At 37.7% G+C, this 16,062-nt stretch overlaps 1 protein-coding gene across 5 annotated transcripts in view; it reads left to right on the top strand.

The window, feature by feature from the left end:
* Positions 1-16,062, top strand: part of CAB39L (calcium binding protein 39 like) — a 91,041-nt gene that overhangs the window by 34,892 nt on the left and 40,087 nt on the right. For all 5 annotated transcript variants that reach the window (XM_043892130.1, XM_043892128.1, XM_043892127.1 and 2 more), the window contains 3 exons: positions 5,146-5,286; positions 8,396-8,560; positions 14,281-14,399. In XM_043892130.1, the coding sequence (XP_043748065.1) occupies positions 5,185-5,286; positions 8,396-8,560; positions 14,281-14,399 (386 nt within the window). In that variant the 5' untranslated portion in view covers positions 5,146-5,184. The remainder of the gene's footprint in view (positions 1-5,145; positions 5,287-8,395; positions 8,561-14,280; positions 14,400-16,062) is intronic.

The following is a 16,062-nucleotide window of genomic DNA, read 5'->3' as shown; positions in this document are numbered from 1 at the left end:
CCATTTCCTTTTTGACTTATTTAGTTCAATCCTTTCTTCTTTTTATGCCCACGTGAACGAATTGTAGATTCTCACCCTCCCACATCAAGGCTCCCTTTCAAGAACTATTTCTGGTTTTGTTGAGCTTTTGTGGGTTTGACTCCATCTCAACTTTTGGTAAAAACTTTACAAAGTGTACACAGTCTCTTTGCACATAAATATGTTGGCCAGAGATTTAATTATGAGGTTATAGACTTTCCTTTCAGAACTCTAGATTCTCTCCATGGCTTCATGACATGTAGTTTTATGGAAGTCCAAAGACAACTTAATTTTGATGCTTTTTGTTGGTACAGTCATTTTTGTAGGAATGAGCTTTAAGAGAAAAATGCTGGTTTCTTCTGAAAGCCACTCTGAGTTTTGTTGTTCAGCCGCTCAGTCAGGTCTGACTCTTTGCAACCCCATGGTCTGCAGCACCCGGCAGCACACTTGAGTTTGGGCCTCATTAATAATCTCAGCTAGAAAAGTCCTTTAAATGATCACATTTAGATCTCTTTTCTACTTAAGCTGTTTTATCTTTGTTGCTTCTACTCCATGCTTTAGTTCCTTTTGCACCTGTTGGCTTCCTCCACCTCTTTTCCTTGTTGTAATACGTGTGTTTATAGGATATAACACTGTATCTTCTCCATATTTCTATAATACTGGGTTGGCCAAAACGTTCATTCAGGTTTTTCCAGTGCAGGATATACTACACACACACACACAGAGTATCTTATCTCCATCATCTTATTTTATTTATTTATTTTTTTCTCCATCATTTTAGCTTGTGCTTTTCTGGTGTTCTGGCAAAACCTGTCTGTGTGACTGTGTCTCCCGCTACATCGAGAACTCTCTGAGGCTTATTAACTTTTGCATTTAGTAGTGCAAGGCCTCCTGAGAACCTTATAGGAACTCAGTAAATATTTTTTGACTGAATAAATACGGACTAATTGTGTACCTTTTAGCTGTCCTCAGTCAATGTTTTATGGGGTCACTTCTGCCCTGCGCAGATCTGGATTGCCATGCTATGTCTGGGGGTGTTTCTATATGTGTGTGTGTGTATTATGTGTTGATCTTTTATTTATCTTGACCAGTTCTCTCTCTTTGTCTAAGTCCTTTCCTTTCCTACCTCCCCACCCCCAGTTATCTCTGTTCTGTCTCCTACAGAGAATTAATTCTGGAAGTAACCTTTCCTGTTGAAGTCCGTGGGACACTTATCCCCTTTTCTTGTACTGCTTTAAAAAAAAAAAAAAAGAACCTGTGTTATTTGTTGTTCATTCTGTTTACTTACTTTGTAAATGGGAAGAGTACAACAGGGCCCTTGTCGGTCACCTGATATTTGTGTTGCTGCGTGGCCCACTGTCACCACTAACCTGGAGGCCAAGTTGATTTTCAGTGCCCTGGGGACATTCGTCTGGGCAGTGTCGGTCTGTCGGACCTAACACGGCATCTTCTCTTGTTCCTGCTTCTTATGTTGCTGAAATATAATGCATGTTCTAAAAACTCTGGGGTAGAATTTATGGAAGAATTACTAGTACCACATTATCCCAAGGAGGCACCATTTTCAGAACTCCCCCTTACACCCTTTATCTTTGGCCTTGATAGATACTAAGAATTAGACTCAGAATGGGTGTGGGCCAGTGAGGAATAAGCGAGAGCTCACTGCATTTGGCCTATCTAATTTGAAAATATGATGCTCTATCTTTCTTTATGGATCAACCTTATAATATAAAGGTGCCTCAAAAAGTTAAAAATAGAATGACCATATGGTATAGCAATTCAACTTCTGGGTACTTATCTGAAGAAAATGAAAACACCAATTCATAAAGAACTATGCACCCCCATCTTTACTGCAACATTATTTACAATAGCCAAGATAATGGAAACAACCCAAGTGTCCATCTATGGATGAATGGATAAAGAAACATTCTGTGTGTGTGAGGGGTGTGTGTGTGTTATAAAACATTATTCAGCCATAAGAGAAAGAAATCTTGCCGTTCGTGACAACAAGGATGGAACTTTGAGGGGATTATGCTAAGTGAAGTAAATCAGAAAAAGACAAGTACCATATGATCTCACTTATATGTGGAATCTAAAAAACTAAGAAACAGAAGCCAAGCTTATAGATACACAGAATGGATTGGTGGTTGCCAGAGGCAGAGGGTGGGGTGTGGATGAAATGGGTGAAGGGGGTCAAAAGGTACAAACTTTCAGTCATAAACTAAGTAAGTCATGGGGATGTATTAAAAAATAAAATAAGGTAACTTACTTGGTACTAACAGAATGTATGTGGGCTTTCTCAGAGCCTTTGGCAACATTTGTCCTGATATCTTCATGAGTGAGATAGAAAAAAATATGAGTTAAATGTTATGACAAGGTGGTACATATACACTATGGAATGTTACTCAGCCATTAAAAAGAATTCATTTGAATCAGTTCTAATGAGATGGATGAAACTGGAGCCCATTATACAGAGTGAAGTAAGCCAGAAAGATAAAGACCAATACAGTATACTAACACATATATATGGAATTTAAAAAGATGGTAACGATAACCCTATATGCAAAACAGAAAAAGAGACACAGATGTACAGAACAGACTTTGGGACTCTGTGGGAGAAGGCGAGGGTGGGATGATCTGAGAGAACAGCACTGAAACAAGAATACTATCAAGGGTGAAACAGATCACCAGCCCAGGTTGGATGCATGAGACAAGTGCTCAGGGCTGGTGCACTGGGAAGACCCAGAGGGATGGGATGGGGAGGGAGGCGGGAGCGGGGATCAGGATGGGGAACACATGTAAATCCATGGCTGATTCATGTCAATGTATGGCAAAAACCACTACAATATTGTAAAGTAATTAGCCTCCAACTAATAAATGGAAAAAAAATGTTATGACAAGATGAATTCACAGTTAGTTTAAAAAAACACTTATTAAAAACTTAAATGACATCTAGACAAGCATGATAACTTCTGAATCATAGTGGATCAGTTACCGAGTCAGAACTAGATTAGGATTTAAATACCTCATGTTTGTTTAGCAGATACGTTGAATGCCAGTGTTATAATTCTTGATCACAAACAACAAATACTGAAGAAAATTTTTGGAAGGATATCAGGTAGCTCAGAGATTTGACAGAAATCCTAGGGAAGTAGATTTAGGAAGTAGGCATCTAGGGGATGTAGTGTTTAGAACCGTAACCAAGATTATGCTGGATGCATAACTGGTTAGAGTATTGCTATCAGTTGCTGTTATACATTTGTGTGTAATATTCTTCACTGATTAATTGCATTATTGTTAATAAGAAAAATATGAGGAAAAATGGAGTTAACCCATAAGTCTTTCTGTAGAGGTATTGGTAAAACAAAATTGAATAAGAAATTACTAAATACTCCTAGTAATTATATGTCTGTGTAATAGATGTTGCTGTTTTCAGTCGCTCAGTTGTGTCCGACTCTTTGTGACCCGTGGACTGCAGCACGCCAGGCTTTCCTGTCCTTCGCTATCTCCTGAGTTTGCTCAAATTCATATCCTCTGAGTTGGTGATGCCATGCAACCATCTCATCCTCTGTCGTCCCCTTCTCCTTCTTCCCTCAATCTTGCCCAGCATCAGGGTCTTTTCCAGTGAGTTGGCCCTTCGCATCAGGGGGCCAAAGTACTGGAGCTTCAGTGTCAGCATCTGTCTTTCCAATAAAAATTCAAGGCTGATTTCCTTTAGGATTGACTGGTTTGATTTCCTTGCAGTCCAAGGGACTCTCAAGAGTCTTCTCCAACACCAGAGTTCAAAAACATCAATTCTTCGGTGCTCAGCCTTCTTTATGGTCCAGCTCTCACATCCATACATGACCACTGGAAAAACCATAGCTTTGAGTAGACAGACCTTTGTCAGCAACATGATATCTCTGCTTTTTAATATACTGTCTAGATTTGTCATAGCTTTTCCTCCAAGGAGCAAGCATCTTTTAATTTTATGGCTGCAGTCACCGCCTGCAGTGATTTTGGAGCCCAAGAAAATAATGTCTGTCACTGTTTCCACTGCTTCCCCGTCTATTTGCCATGAGGTGATGGGCCCAGGTGCCATGATCTTAGTTTTTTGAATGTTGAGTTCTAAGCCAATGTTTTCACTCTCCTCTTTCACCAAGAGGTTCTTTAGTTTCTCTTTGCTTTCTTCCATAGGGAAAGCCTAAAAAAATACTACAGCCCTAAAAATACTGTTTTTAGTATTTTATATTTTGGTTTTAAAAATATATTTTTATATATAGAGAGAAAAATTAAGGAGGAATATGTGTAAAAGCTGACAACAGTTGTTACCTCTGGGTCACTGGTTAATGGGAGCTTTTGATTAATTACATCATGTTTCTGTAATGTTTGACATATTTTTGCTAATAAGTGTAAAGCAAATGAATATGTTTCTCCTAACTGGAGCCTTTAATTAAGATCTTTTTCCCTAGCACATTTTTAGTATAAATAGGGTGATAATAGCTATATTTGGCTTTTTCTGCTCTATGCAAATAGATGTATAGATGTTCTCAAAAAGAACTGATTTTTCTTTCTCCCTCCTCCTCACCTCCCCACTCCCACCCATCACAGTAATCCTCATTTCCTCAGTGAGTATGGTCAGCTGAATATTTGGAAAGTAAAAAAAAAAAAACAGATTCTAAATAATTTTACATTGTAATTTTGTGATTGCTATGGAGTGGAATGTTTTAAAATATTGCTTTACCAGATCTTGTGGATCCTAGTCTGACTTTTGTTTTACATGTTCTATTTTATTTATCATCATTAATATCACCATCTTCCTCACTCTCTTTAGTCAAAATATCTAGTTTTAAGTATCAGCTTATTCTCTAAGAATACTCCTTTTCCTATTCTTGCATAAATCTTTAATTTCTCTTATAAGAAAGATATTAAACTCTGAGTAAAAACTTTTAGGTAAACCTTTAAAAATATCTTTCTTGAAATATTTTACATTAACTTAAATTTGGCATGAAACTTAAAACTTGTTTTAGTTTGATTGATTTTAATGTTCCATATTACTGAATTGGTTGTTGAAAACATGACATTTTGGTATAACAATTTAATCATGTTAAGAATTAGAATCATAATTTTTATTTGTTTACTTGTTTTTAGCATTCTGTATTACATGAAGAGATTTCTGTAGATGAAAAAATGCCTCTGTTTAGTAAATCACACAAAAATCCAGCAGAAATTGTGAAAATTCTGAGAGACAACTTGGCCATTTTGGAAAAGCAAGACAAAAAGACAGATAAGGTATGAACTAAAACAATAATGTTATTATTAAAATACATGAATAGACCAAAAGCCAATGTAAAAGCTTAAAGAAGAATCCTAAACATGTTCTGCGATGCACTCTCAGGGTCTTTGTGAATACATTTAAATTGGTTTTAGGTCTTATGCCATTGATAATTATTGAATCTGTTGTCTTGAACTCTTCATTCATTTCCTAGAGCCTCAGACCAACCTTGGATCCTCTAGACTTAAGGAGTAACAGAATAATACTCAGTCATAAAAAGGAAAGGACATCTTGCCATTTGCGACAACTTGGATAGACCTAGAGGTTCACTATGCTAAGTGAAATAAGCCAGAGAAAGACAAACACTGTGCAATTTCACTTATATGTGGAATCTAAAAAACAAAACAATATTAAGGAGAAACAGTTATTGTCTGAGGGGAGGTGGGGTTGGGGTTGGGGTTGGGGGAAGGAGTTGGTGAGGGAGATTAAGAAGTACGGACTTCCAGTTGCATGGGTATGAAAGAGACGGTGTGGAGAATATAGTTAATAACTAAGTAGTGTCTTTGTATGGCCACAGATCGTAACTAGACTTACACATTTTAGAAATGTATAGAAATGTAGAATCACTATGTTGTGTAACAGAAACTGACATAGTGTTATAGCTCAATTATACTTCAAAAACATATGAACAAACAAACTCAGAAAGAGAGATCAATCAGATTTGTAGTTACCAGAGGCAGGGGTGTTGGGAAGAAGGAATTGGATGTAGGCAATCTTCCGGTTGAAAGGTAAGAAAGTATTTAGGAATATAAGGTGCAGCATGATAAATGTGATTAACACAGCTGTATGTTACATATGGAAGTTGTTAAGAGAATCCTGAGTTCTCATCACAAGGAAAAACTTGTTTTCTCCTCTGTTTCTTTAATTTTGTATCAGTATGCAGTGATGGATAAACTTATTGTGATAATCATTTCATGATGTATGTAAGTCAAATCATGCTGTACATCTGAACCTTATACAGGACTATAAGTCAATTATATTTCAATAAAACTAGAAGGGAAAAGTTCAGAATGAAAAAAAACATCTAAGGGGTTTTACAGTTAAACGTCTGACGGGTTATACTGTTAATACTTATACTGTGTATAATGTTATACATGAAGGGTAAAAAGTTTGTGTTTAAAGACCATCTGACAGTTTCTACACGATGCTGCCTTTTTTCTCTTGTTGGCCACACCACAGCGCCATGTGGGATCTTAGCTCCCCAAGCAGGGATTGAACCTCGCACTGAAAGCATGGAGTGGCAACCACTGGACCGCCAGGAATACCCAGGGCAGCCTCCTTTTAACATTGTTTTAAAGTCCTACTGAGCAGCACTTCCTCAGAGGAAGGCCTTTTTAGTATCTTAGTTATTCCCTCAAAGGGACATTGAATCCTACATATTCAGTCTGTCTCTAAAGTGACTGGGGCTTCCCTGGGGTCTCATCGGTAAAGAATCCGCCTGCAATGCAGGAGGCACAGGAGATGCGGTTTGATCTCTGGGTGGGGAAACTTCTAGACTGAAAAGAGGGCATTCAGGTGGCTTCTGGGATGCTAAAAATGTTCTCTTTTTTGACCTCTGTTTTGGCCACACAAGTGTTTGCTTTATAATTGTTCTAAACTCTATATATGTTTAGAGTAATCTTCTATAGGTATATATGACAATTTAAGAAAACTTCTTACATTTAATAAATTAAGGATTTCTTCAGTCATATCATGAAATGTATCTGGAAATTAATTTTTTAAATAACAACTACTATGAGTTAGTTTTTCATTATTTTGCCTTATTCTCTCTATTTCCTTCTTTAATTATGATTAGACCACAATACTTGAAAGTATTAAAACTATACCTACTTTAAAATATTCAGCAAAGTGTTAACTAATTTGCCTATTCATTTTCCTGACCTGTTTTAAAAAAATTTTTGCTATAATTTTTTAGTATAATTAAGATACTATACAATCTACCATTTTAAAGTGTGCAATTCAATGGTTATTAGTTCAGAAGGTTGTGTACCCATCACCACTATCTAATTTCAGAATATTTTCAGCACCTCATTCTCCCTCCCCAGGCCCTACTCACTGATACACTTTCTTCCTCTATTGGTTCTCCTATTCTTTTAATTAATTAGTTTGGCTGCACTGCATCTTAGTTGCAGCACATGGAGTTTTTAGTTGTAGCATGTGAACTTTTAGTTTCAGCATGTGGGATCTAATTCCCTGACCAGGGATGGAACCTGGGCCCCCAGCACTGGGAGGGTGGAGTACTAGGCACTGGACCACCAGGGAAGTCCCTCTCCTACTTTTCTTTAGAATGTAGTGAGAATTTTTGCTTTTTTTTTAAGTTTCATAGATAACAAAAAGATAGTGGTTATGTGTGAGGGATCAGTGGATTGACAAAAGTTAGGGGTTTTGACAATATGTGATTTTGTACCTATTCCATTTAAAAAATCAGAATCATAGGGATTTGTTGAAAATCATTAACAAACACTTTAAATAAGATTATTTGCTACTGATAAGTCTTCGACATGGATTGAATTTAATTTCCAAGAGTTAAATTTATAATTAATTGCTAGCAAACTTCACTATGAATATGATTTAAAGAAAGATCATTTCAATTATATTAACCAAGTAGAAATACTAAAGATCCCGCTTTTATAAATTAATTTCAGTAATATTTTCAAAAAAAACAAAAACAGTGCCTACTACACGGCTTTTGTTTGTTTTTAACTGTATTGAGTTCTTTAATCATAAATAAGCAGAAAATAGGTAACTAGTGGGAAGCTGCTATATAGCACAGGGGGCCCAGCTGAGTGCTCTGTGATGACCCGGAGGGTGGTGGGGGTATGGGGTCGGTGGGGTGTTGGCGGGTGGAAGGGAGGTTCAGGAGGGAGGGGATATATAGCTGATTCATGGTGTTGTACAGAAGAAGCTCACGCAACACTGTAAAACAGTTATCATTCAATTAATAAAAAATAATAATTACACAGAATTTTAAAAGTAAATAAATAAGCTGGGCTCAAGAAGTGGTTTTTGTTTGTAGCTTGAAATTTTTTTTCACTCTTAACTAATAGCATATATTTTGGTCCCTAGGCTTCAGAAGAAGTGTCGAAATCACTGCAAGCGATGAAAGAAATTCTGTGTGGGACAAGTGACAAGGAGCCCCCAGTGGAAGCCGTGGCCCAGCTCTCACAGGAGCTCTACAACACCGGGCTGCTGGTGACACTCATAGCCGACCTACAGCTGATAGACTTTGAGGTACACCATCTGCCAAACGGTGACAGTTGTGCTTTTCAATTTTTATACACATGACTACCAATATTTGACTGTCATTTTGTGTTACTGCTGTTGTTGTTCAGTCAGTAAGCTGTGTCCGACTCTTTACAACCCCATGGACCGCAGCACGCCAGGCCTCCCTGGCCCCCACTTTCTGCTGGAGTTTGCCCAAGTTCATGTCCATGGAGCTGCTGATGCTATCCAACCATCCCATCCTGCTGCCCTCTTCTCCTTTTGCCTTCAGTCTTTCCCAGCATCAGGGTCTTTTCCAATGAGTCAGCTGTTTGCATCACATGGCCAAATTATTACTATTTATATATTATTTAAAATCCCATTTTCCCCACTAAAACTTCTAAAATCACCTTAATCTTTTTTTTTTTTGAAGCAAAAGGTATACCATAGTTAAGTTTTATGCAGCTAAGTAGTTAATGGTCAATAATAATCAAAGATAACTTGTTGAGTGCTTACTGAACGTTGTACGGTTTTTAAGCACTCTTCTTGTTTAATTCTTTTCTTTTTAAGTTTTTAAAAAATATTTATTTATTTGGCTTGCCAGGTTTAATTGGACATGTGGGATCTAGTTCCCTGACCAAGGATCAAACCCTGACCAGAGATTTAACCCAGACCCCCTGCATTGGGAACATGGAGTCTTAGCACTGATCACCAGGGAAGTCCCTCATTTTATTCTTAAAGCAACCTGTATATGATCAGTACTATATTATTAGCCTTGATTTGTAGACGAAGATCCTAAAGTTTAAAGATATTAAGTAATTTCCCCAAAGTCACTCGGTCACTAAGAGCCTAAGCTGAGATTCAAATGTAGTACCTCCCAGGCCTGTTTCTTTAATTAAAACATTTATACCAATGATTTAAGAATTTTGTTAAATGCTACTTATACAGGATATTTCTCTCATTTTTGAAAGCAGTTATACCTAATTACCTAAATAATATGTAAAACAATAATCTAGAAACATAAGGGGTGAATATGTGTAAGCATTTTATTATCTATGGTATACCTAACTTAGAACAGTGGTTTCGCAATGAAATGTGTGGTTGTAAGACACATTTCATGATGGAAATCTTGGTTTTGATTTGATTGTTGTTTTGTTACTACTATCAGGCTTTAGATACTGTCAGTTAAGCACTTGGATCTCCTTTAATTCTCAGAGATAGAAGAGAATGGAGATTTCTGAAGTAAATTGCTTTAGTTTTGTCACCGAGGAAGTAAAAGGAAACTCATTACAGTGATAGACCAAGATAAGGTCGGGGCTCTGGGGATGTGTGGAAATACTAGCTCACAGTTCTCTGGATGGCATAGATGGTAGAAGATTTTGGCCAACTAGAGCTGAGGAGGAGGAACGCAGGGCAAGGCTGCTCTGTGTGTATGACTAGAAGCAACATGACTGAGGGCCCCACAGGGCCCAGATTTTAACTCAGCCTTCCTTTTAGAAACCCCCGTCTTGTCTATGGCCATACCACTCTGAACGCACCCAATCTGGCCTGATCTCCGAAGCCAAGCAGGGTTGGGCCTGGCTAATACTTGGATGGGAGAAACATGTGTCTTTTCCTTCCCTCCCTTATCTGTCTCTCTAACTTTGACATTTTCTGCTCAATTATCTCCTTTCTTACTTTTTCCTCTTGCTTGGCTTGTCATTCTCCCTCCCCATCTTCCTCCCTATTTCCCTTTTAAAAAATATTTATATTTAGTTATTTATTTTGGCTGCACCGGGTCTTAGTTGCAGCATGTGGGATCTAGTTCCCTGACCAGGGATCAAACATGGGCCCTGTGCATTGGGAGTGTGGAGTTTTAGCCACTAGACCGCCTAGGAAGCCCCTCCCCATTTCCTTTTTTGAACCAGACTTAGTGGAAGGGCTTCCCTGGTGACTCAGAGGATAAAGCCTCTGCCTGCAATGCAGGAGACCGGGGTTCGATCCCTGGGTTGGGAAGATCCCCTGGAGAAGGAAATGGCAATCCACTTCAGTATTCTTGCCTGGAAAATCCTACGGACAGAGTAGCCTGGTGGGCTACAGTCCATGGGGTCACAAAGAGTTGGACACGACTGAGCGACTTCACTTTCTTTCTTAGTGGAATTAAAGTGTAGTTTTATCATTGTGTTTATATACTTTCATGTTTCCTTAATTTAGTTTAAAGTGAGGTATTATGGACGTTTGTAGGAGCTGTGCATAGTGGAAAAACCCTTGGCTTAGATTTAGAATTGTTTATGGAGTCCCTGCTCTGCCATTTGGTAGTTTGCAACATAACCTCTTTGAGACTAATCTTTACCATCTATAAAATAGGAATAATATGAACTTACAGCATTGTTTTTAAATATTAAACTAAGTAAAATATATATACATATATGTGTTATGGAAGAACACTAAATACATATGCAAATACATAGATGCCAAATAGTATATTTTCATCTTCTCTCCTTCTCAAACTTAAGTTAAATATAATCTGGTTTATTTTTGTTATAACCCTTGATGTTTGTTTCTTTACTATTTTAGTTTTAAATTTGGTTGGTGAGTGACTGTAAATGGGAAATTCCCCTGCTCTTAGAATATGGTGTTAGATTTATATAAATCTCCTATTGTTTTGAGTGTTTCCCTGAAAGCAGCAGTGTATTAAGCTATTATCATCATTAATTTAGCTTGAGTTAATTTATGAGATTAGCCTTATTTGCAGTGGGATGCTGGAAGGACTATGACCAAGGTTGGTTATGTTTTGAAGACTGAGTCAGGGTGAAATATTGTCGGGTCCGGTGACCTTGTGAAGCCTTGAGCAACCACAGACTATCATAGGTTCAAAGAGCTCGCCAAGAATTGAGGAGATGGGAGTAGACCAAAGAAAAACTTTGTATGTTTCACATCTTTGTGCTACATTGACTTAGGTAACAAAAGAGGAATAGTAAGAAAGTTTACTTTAAAATTATTTGGGAAAAAAAAAAAAATAAATAAAAAATAAAATTATTTGGGAATTAAGTCATTAAATTGCCTAAAAATGGACTTCTACATTATCAAGTAGAGTAAAACTTTACTCTCTCAAATCCTTGGGGAAAAATATTTATCTTTCTAAATATTTGAATTTTTCATGTAGCTGAAGATTAAGTTAACTCTTCAAATGGAGAGAGATAAGTAGATAAGTAGTACTTTTGTGGCTTACTTTACATTTTCTTTATAAAATGCATTGTAGATTATAATTAGCCTCCAACTAATAAAAATAAAAGGAAAAAAAAATAAAAATAAAAAAGCAAAATAATAATAATAATAATCACACACACACACACAAAATGCATTGTAGACATACCTGTCGTCCAAAATGGTGTACTAGATGTAATAATTTTCCCTGGTGACTCAATACTATCATTACAAAGGCCTACTATTATGATAATTGCAGGCAGTTTTTTTTTTCCAGTTTTATTGAGGTGTAGTTGACCAGACAGCTCTTGACTTTGTTCATTCAATTGTCACCTAGAACATAGTTATAAATGAATGTGATATTCAGTAGGTGAAGCCGTCCTCCTCAATCAAACCCACAGAAAATAAATACTTATAAGTACTTTTGGTTGAATGAATGAATGAAAAGCAATTATAGTTGAAAACAGTTTAGTTTTAAGCATTCCACCAATTACATACAGTATTTTCAGAAAGAACGCACCATTATGAGCATTATTAGACTACTTGCAGATATGTACTATCCATTTCTATGGACTGGAAGTGTTAAAGATCAGCCCACAGGCAGCAACTTTTCTTCTCACACTTAAAGTATCCGCATTAAAAAGTGCATTTTGCATGTTAAGTCACTTCAATCGAGTTCGACTCTGTGCGACCCCATGGACTATTGCCCTCCAGGCTCCTCCGTCCATTGGATTCTCCAGGCAAGAATACTGGGGTAGGTTGCCATGCCCTTCTCTGGGGAATCTTCCCACCTAGGAATCGAACCCGCATCGCTTTGATTGTAAAATCTTTGGTGTATTTTTATAACAGGAAAGGAAAAATATTTCTTCAGAGATGGGCTGCAGCTTTTGCCAGATGGCCAAAAAAGATGAAGTGTTGCTTACAGAGAAAAACAGACCTTTTGTTTAGAAGACACCTACATGGGCTTTTTTTATTCACTGTGAAAAGTAAGGTCTGCAGGCAGTGTTTGGAAGGAAAAGACTGAAAGAAAAGAGCTTTCTTTCAAAGATTCCTTTTGCAGAGCAAAATAACAGAAGTTTGAAAAATGTCCTCTCATTGGGTAACTTTGATAGTAGAAGGAAATAGGAGACAGGAGAAAGGTATGGAGTAAGGGAGACTGAGGCTCCAGAACCGTGACAGAGGAGGGGGTTAAGGAAAAAGATGATCAGAAATGCTGAGGAATCTTTAATTATAGTGATGTGTAGGATTCAATTGGAAGTTGTTTCTGCAGTGTGCTGTACTTGCCCTTTGTTACCCTTAAACCCTTGATAAAAGAACTATGTACTAATAATATGTTGAATGAAGGAGAAGAGGCAGTTTTCTACACTTGAGATAAACCGTATATAAAATAGCTAGTTGAGGAAATAACTGGTTGTAGAAGGCCAGACAATGAACAGGGGTTGAGAGGAGCTAGGAGCAGGGATTTGAAATCCAGAGCTGACAACAGTGATGGTGGCCCAAGGCGTTGGTTTAGATTGAGCAGCAGAGACTACCTCAGCAATCTGTGTGACAAGCCCACTGCCTTCTTCAGAAATCAGGAGGAAAGGAGTCCAATGGGGTCAGGAAAGTACTGGAAGACCCTGCTGTGATGTGAATAGGGGTTCATTAGAAGACAGACCTTTGGGTTAAAATTGTTTAAAAAGAAAATCTCATTACTTTATAACCATAAATTTTGTCTAATCCTTTAAGCCTTAAAGATGCTGACAGAAAAAAAAATTGCTTCAGCATATTCTTATGAGTTCTGAAAAAAAAAAAGAGTTATGGCTGAGATTGCAAGCTTTCTGCTTTGTGGGCTCAGGATCAAACTCAGAGCTATGGTTTTTGAGGTTTGGCCAGTATACAGGACACAGTCTTAGACTCTGTGTTGTTTTGAAACACAGTGTGATAAGAGATCAAAGGATGAAAACGTATTGTATGTAAGAGTCCATGCATTCATTTTAAAGGCAGGTGTGCCTTGCAAAAATAGGGTGGATGCAGTCAATTGTTCAGGTTGAATTAGAAGGCAGCTCCAAAATGCAGAAAACTTCCTACTGTGATAATTTAATCACTGATGATTATTTCTTGCTACGTTAAAAAAATAAAAGCAAAACAAGCACTGTAGAATCAGCTTCTCAATAAGCCAGTTTATGGTCCTAAGTTTTTGAAACTTTCTATCCCCTTAAGATCTTTTTCTGCTCCCCGATCCTAATTAAAAAGTGGTCCTTAACCTTCGGTTTTATTACTGTAAAAATAGAGATCATAAAGCCTTTAGACACAAGCTTTGACTGTACTTCATGCATTTAATGATTTGAAATGCTTACTATGTGTGTAGGGCATTGATTTTATTTGGCCTTGACTCTGGTTGTTTATTTATTTTTGTACCCATCTTTGGACAAATGTCAAAGAATGCACAGGTGGGAAAATATCATATTAAATGGACTGAGTGTGTGTGTATTTGTATATAAACAGCTTTTGAAATAATGTACATGCCATACAATTCACCCATTTAAGATATACAACTTAATGGTTGGTTGTTTCTTTAACAGGGAAAAAAGGATGTGACCCAGATATTTAACAACATCCTGAGAAGACAGATAGGCACTCGGATTCCTACCGTGGAGTACATTAGTGCTCATCCTCACATCCTGTTTATGCTCCTCAAAGGGTAGGTGCATGCTTCCCTTTAAAGTAGGTTTGAGTTTGGAAAAGTTGTCAAAAGTAGACAGCGTTAGCATCATTTGAGACATGATCAGTTCCCTTTTGGGTTAGTATTTGCTATGCTTGAAGTCAGTCCGCCAAATCTACGTCTCTGTGATTGTTCAGGCTGCAACAAAACGCTTTCTAAGTAAAATTCCTCCCACCTCCTGCCCCTCTTTCCTCCACTTTCCTGTCTTCTCTTCCTGCTACGTTATAGCTTACACTTCCCAATCCGCCCTCTTTCTGGATGCCCACTTACCCTCTTTGCTTCACTAGTGGCTCAGATGGTAAAGAATCTTCCTACGAGAGACCCAGCTTCAGTCCCCAGGTTGGGACGATCCCCTGGAGAAGGGAATGGCTGCCCACTGCAGTATTCTTGTCTGGAGAATTCCATGGACGGAAAAGCCTGGTGGGATACAGTCCCCGGGGTTGCTAAGAGTCAAACACGATTGAGCAACTAACACTTTCACATTCACACTTTACCCTCTTTACACAAGACTGGATCCCCTCATCACACAAATATACACAGACACGGACGCACACATACAGCATCCTTTCAATGGTTAGCTTCTACTCAGGTGACATGCTTTCATGTGGGGATAGAATAAATACCACTGTATGTATACGGGGCCACAGGGCAGTTAAAAACCTTAAGTCGAGTCAGATAATATAATCCCTGATTATGACTTTTTTATGTTTGCTCATGTACAAAGGTTTCTTGGGCATTGTGAGGCTACTCTAACTCCTACGGTCAGAAATATGGATGTAGCAAGGCTTGGGGACAGCAGCCTTCTGTCTTTTGTCTCCCCTTCTCTGTCTTTCTACTTTACTATTTTGAACTTCACATGCTATTCCATACCTAGTCCATCTCATCTGTTTTCAATTCCCAAGTCCTTGTGCATTTTAAAATATTTAATTGTATCAAAATAATACGTGCCACATAGTTTAAAAACCAGATATAGGACTTCCTTGGTGATCCGGTGGCTAAGACTCCGCCTTCCCAATGCAGGGGGCCCATATTCAATCCCTGGTCAGGGAACTAGATCCCACATGCCGTAGCCAAGACCCGGTGCAGCCAAATAAATAAGCCAGACATAACAACAAACAGCAGCTCTTTGCTTCTTCCTTCTCCATTCCTCAGTCCCTTTGACCAAAGACACCCACTTTGAGCTTTTTTATTTGTTTATCTGCTATTTACCTCTATATTATGAATTAGGAGCTTTTACTAAGTTTTGATTTGCCCATTTTAAAACATATCTGTTAAACTTCTCATGGACTAGGTGACAATTCAGTTTTTCCACTACCACTACTACTCCATTTTCCTTCCCCTCACCCTCCGAATATCCTTTATCACAATTTTTTACTTCATTAAAAAGTCACATTTATATTATTATAGCTATGTAGTGTACTATTACTTTGTTTTTCCGTAGAAAATATTGTTTTTACTGGAGAATTAAGTCTTTAAATTCTGGAAAGGACGATATACTTGTATCATGTATTAGAGTAGTTTAAAATTAAAAGAAACCTTAGGCTTTATAACAAATAGACCCCACAATGTACTGGCCCCACTACAAGATAAATGTATTTCTCACATAATAGAGAAGAACAGATGTTCTAGGTCAGCAGGGGTT

Source organism: Cervus elaphus, chromosome 30, assembly GCF_910594005.1.
Source record: "Cervus elaphus chromosome 30, mCerEla1.1, whole genome shotgun sequence".
In the NCBI taxonomy this organism is placed as follows: Eukaryota; Metazoa; Chordata; class Mammalia; order Artiodactyla; family Cervidae; genus Cervus; species Cervus elaphus.
The sequence above is the reverse complement of the archived record's forward strand: the minus strand, read 5'-3'. Positions and strand labels throughout refer to the sequence as shown.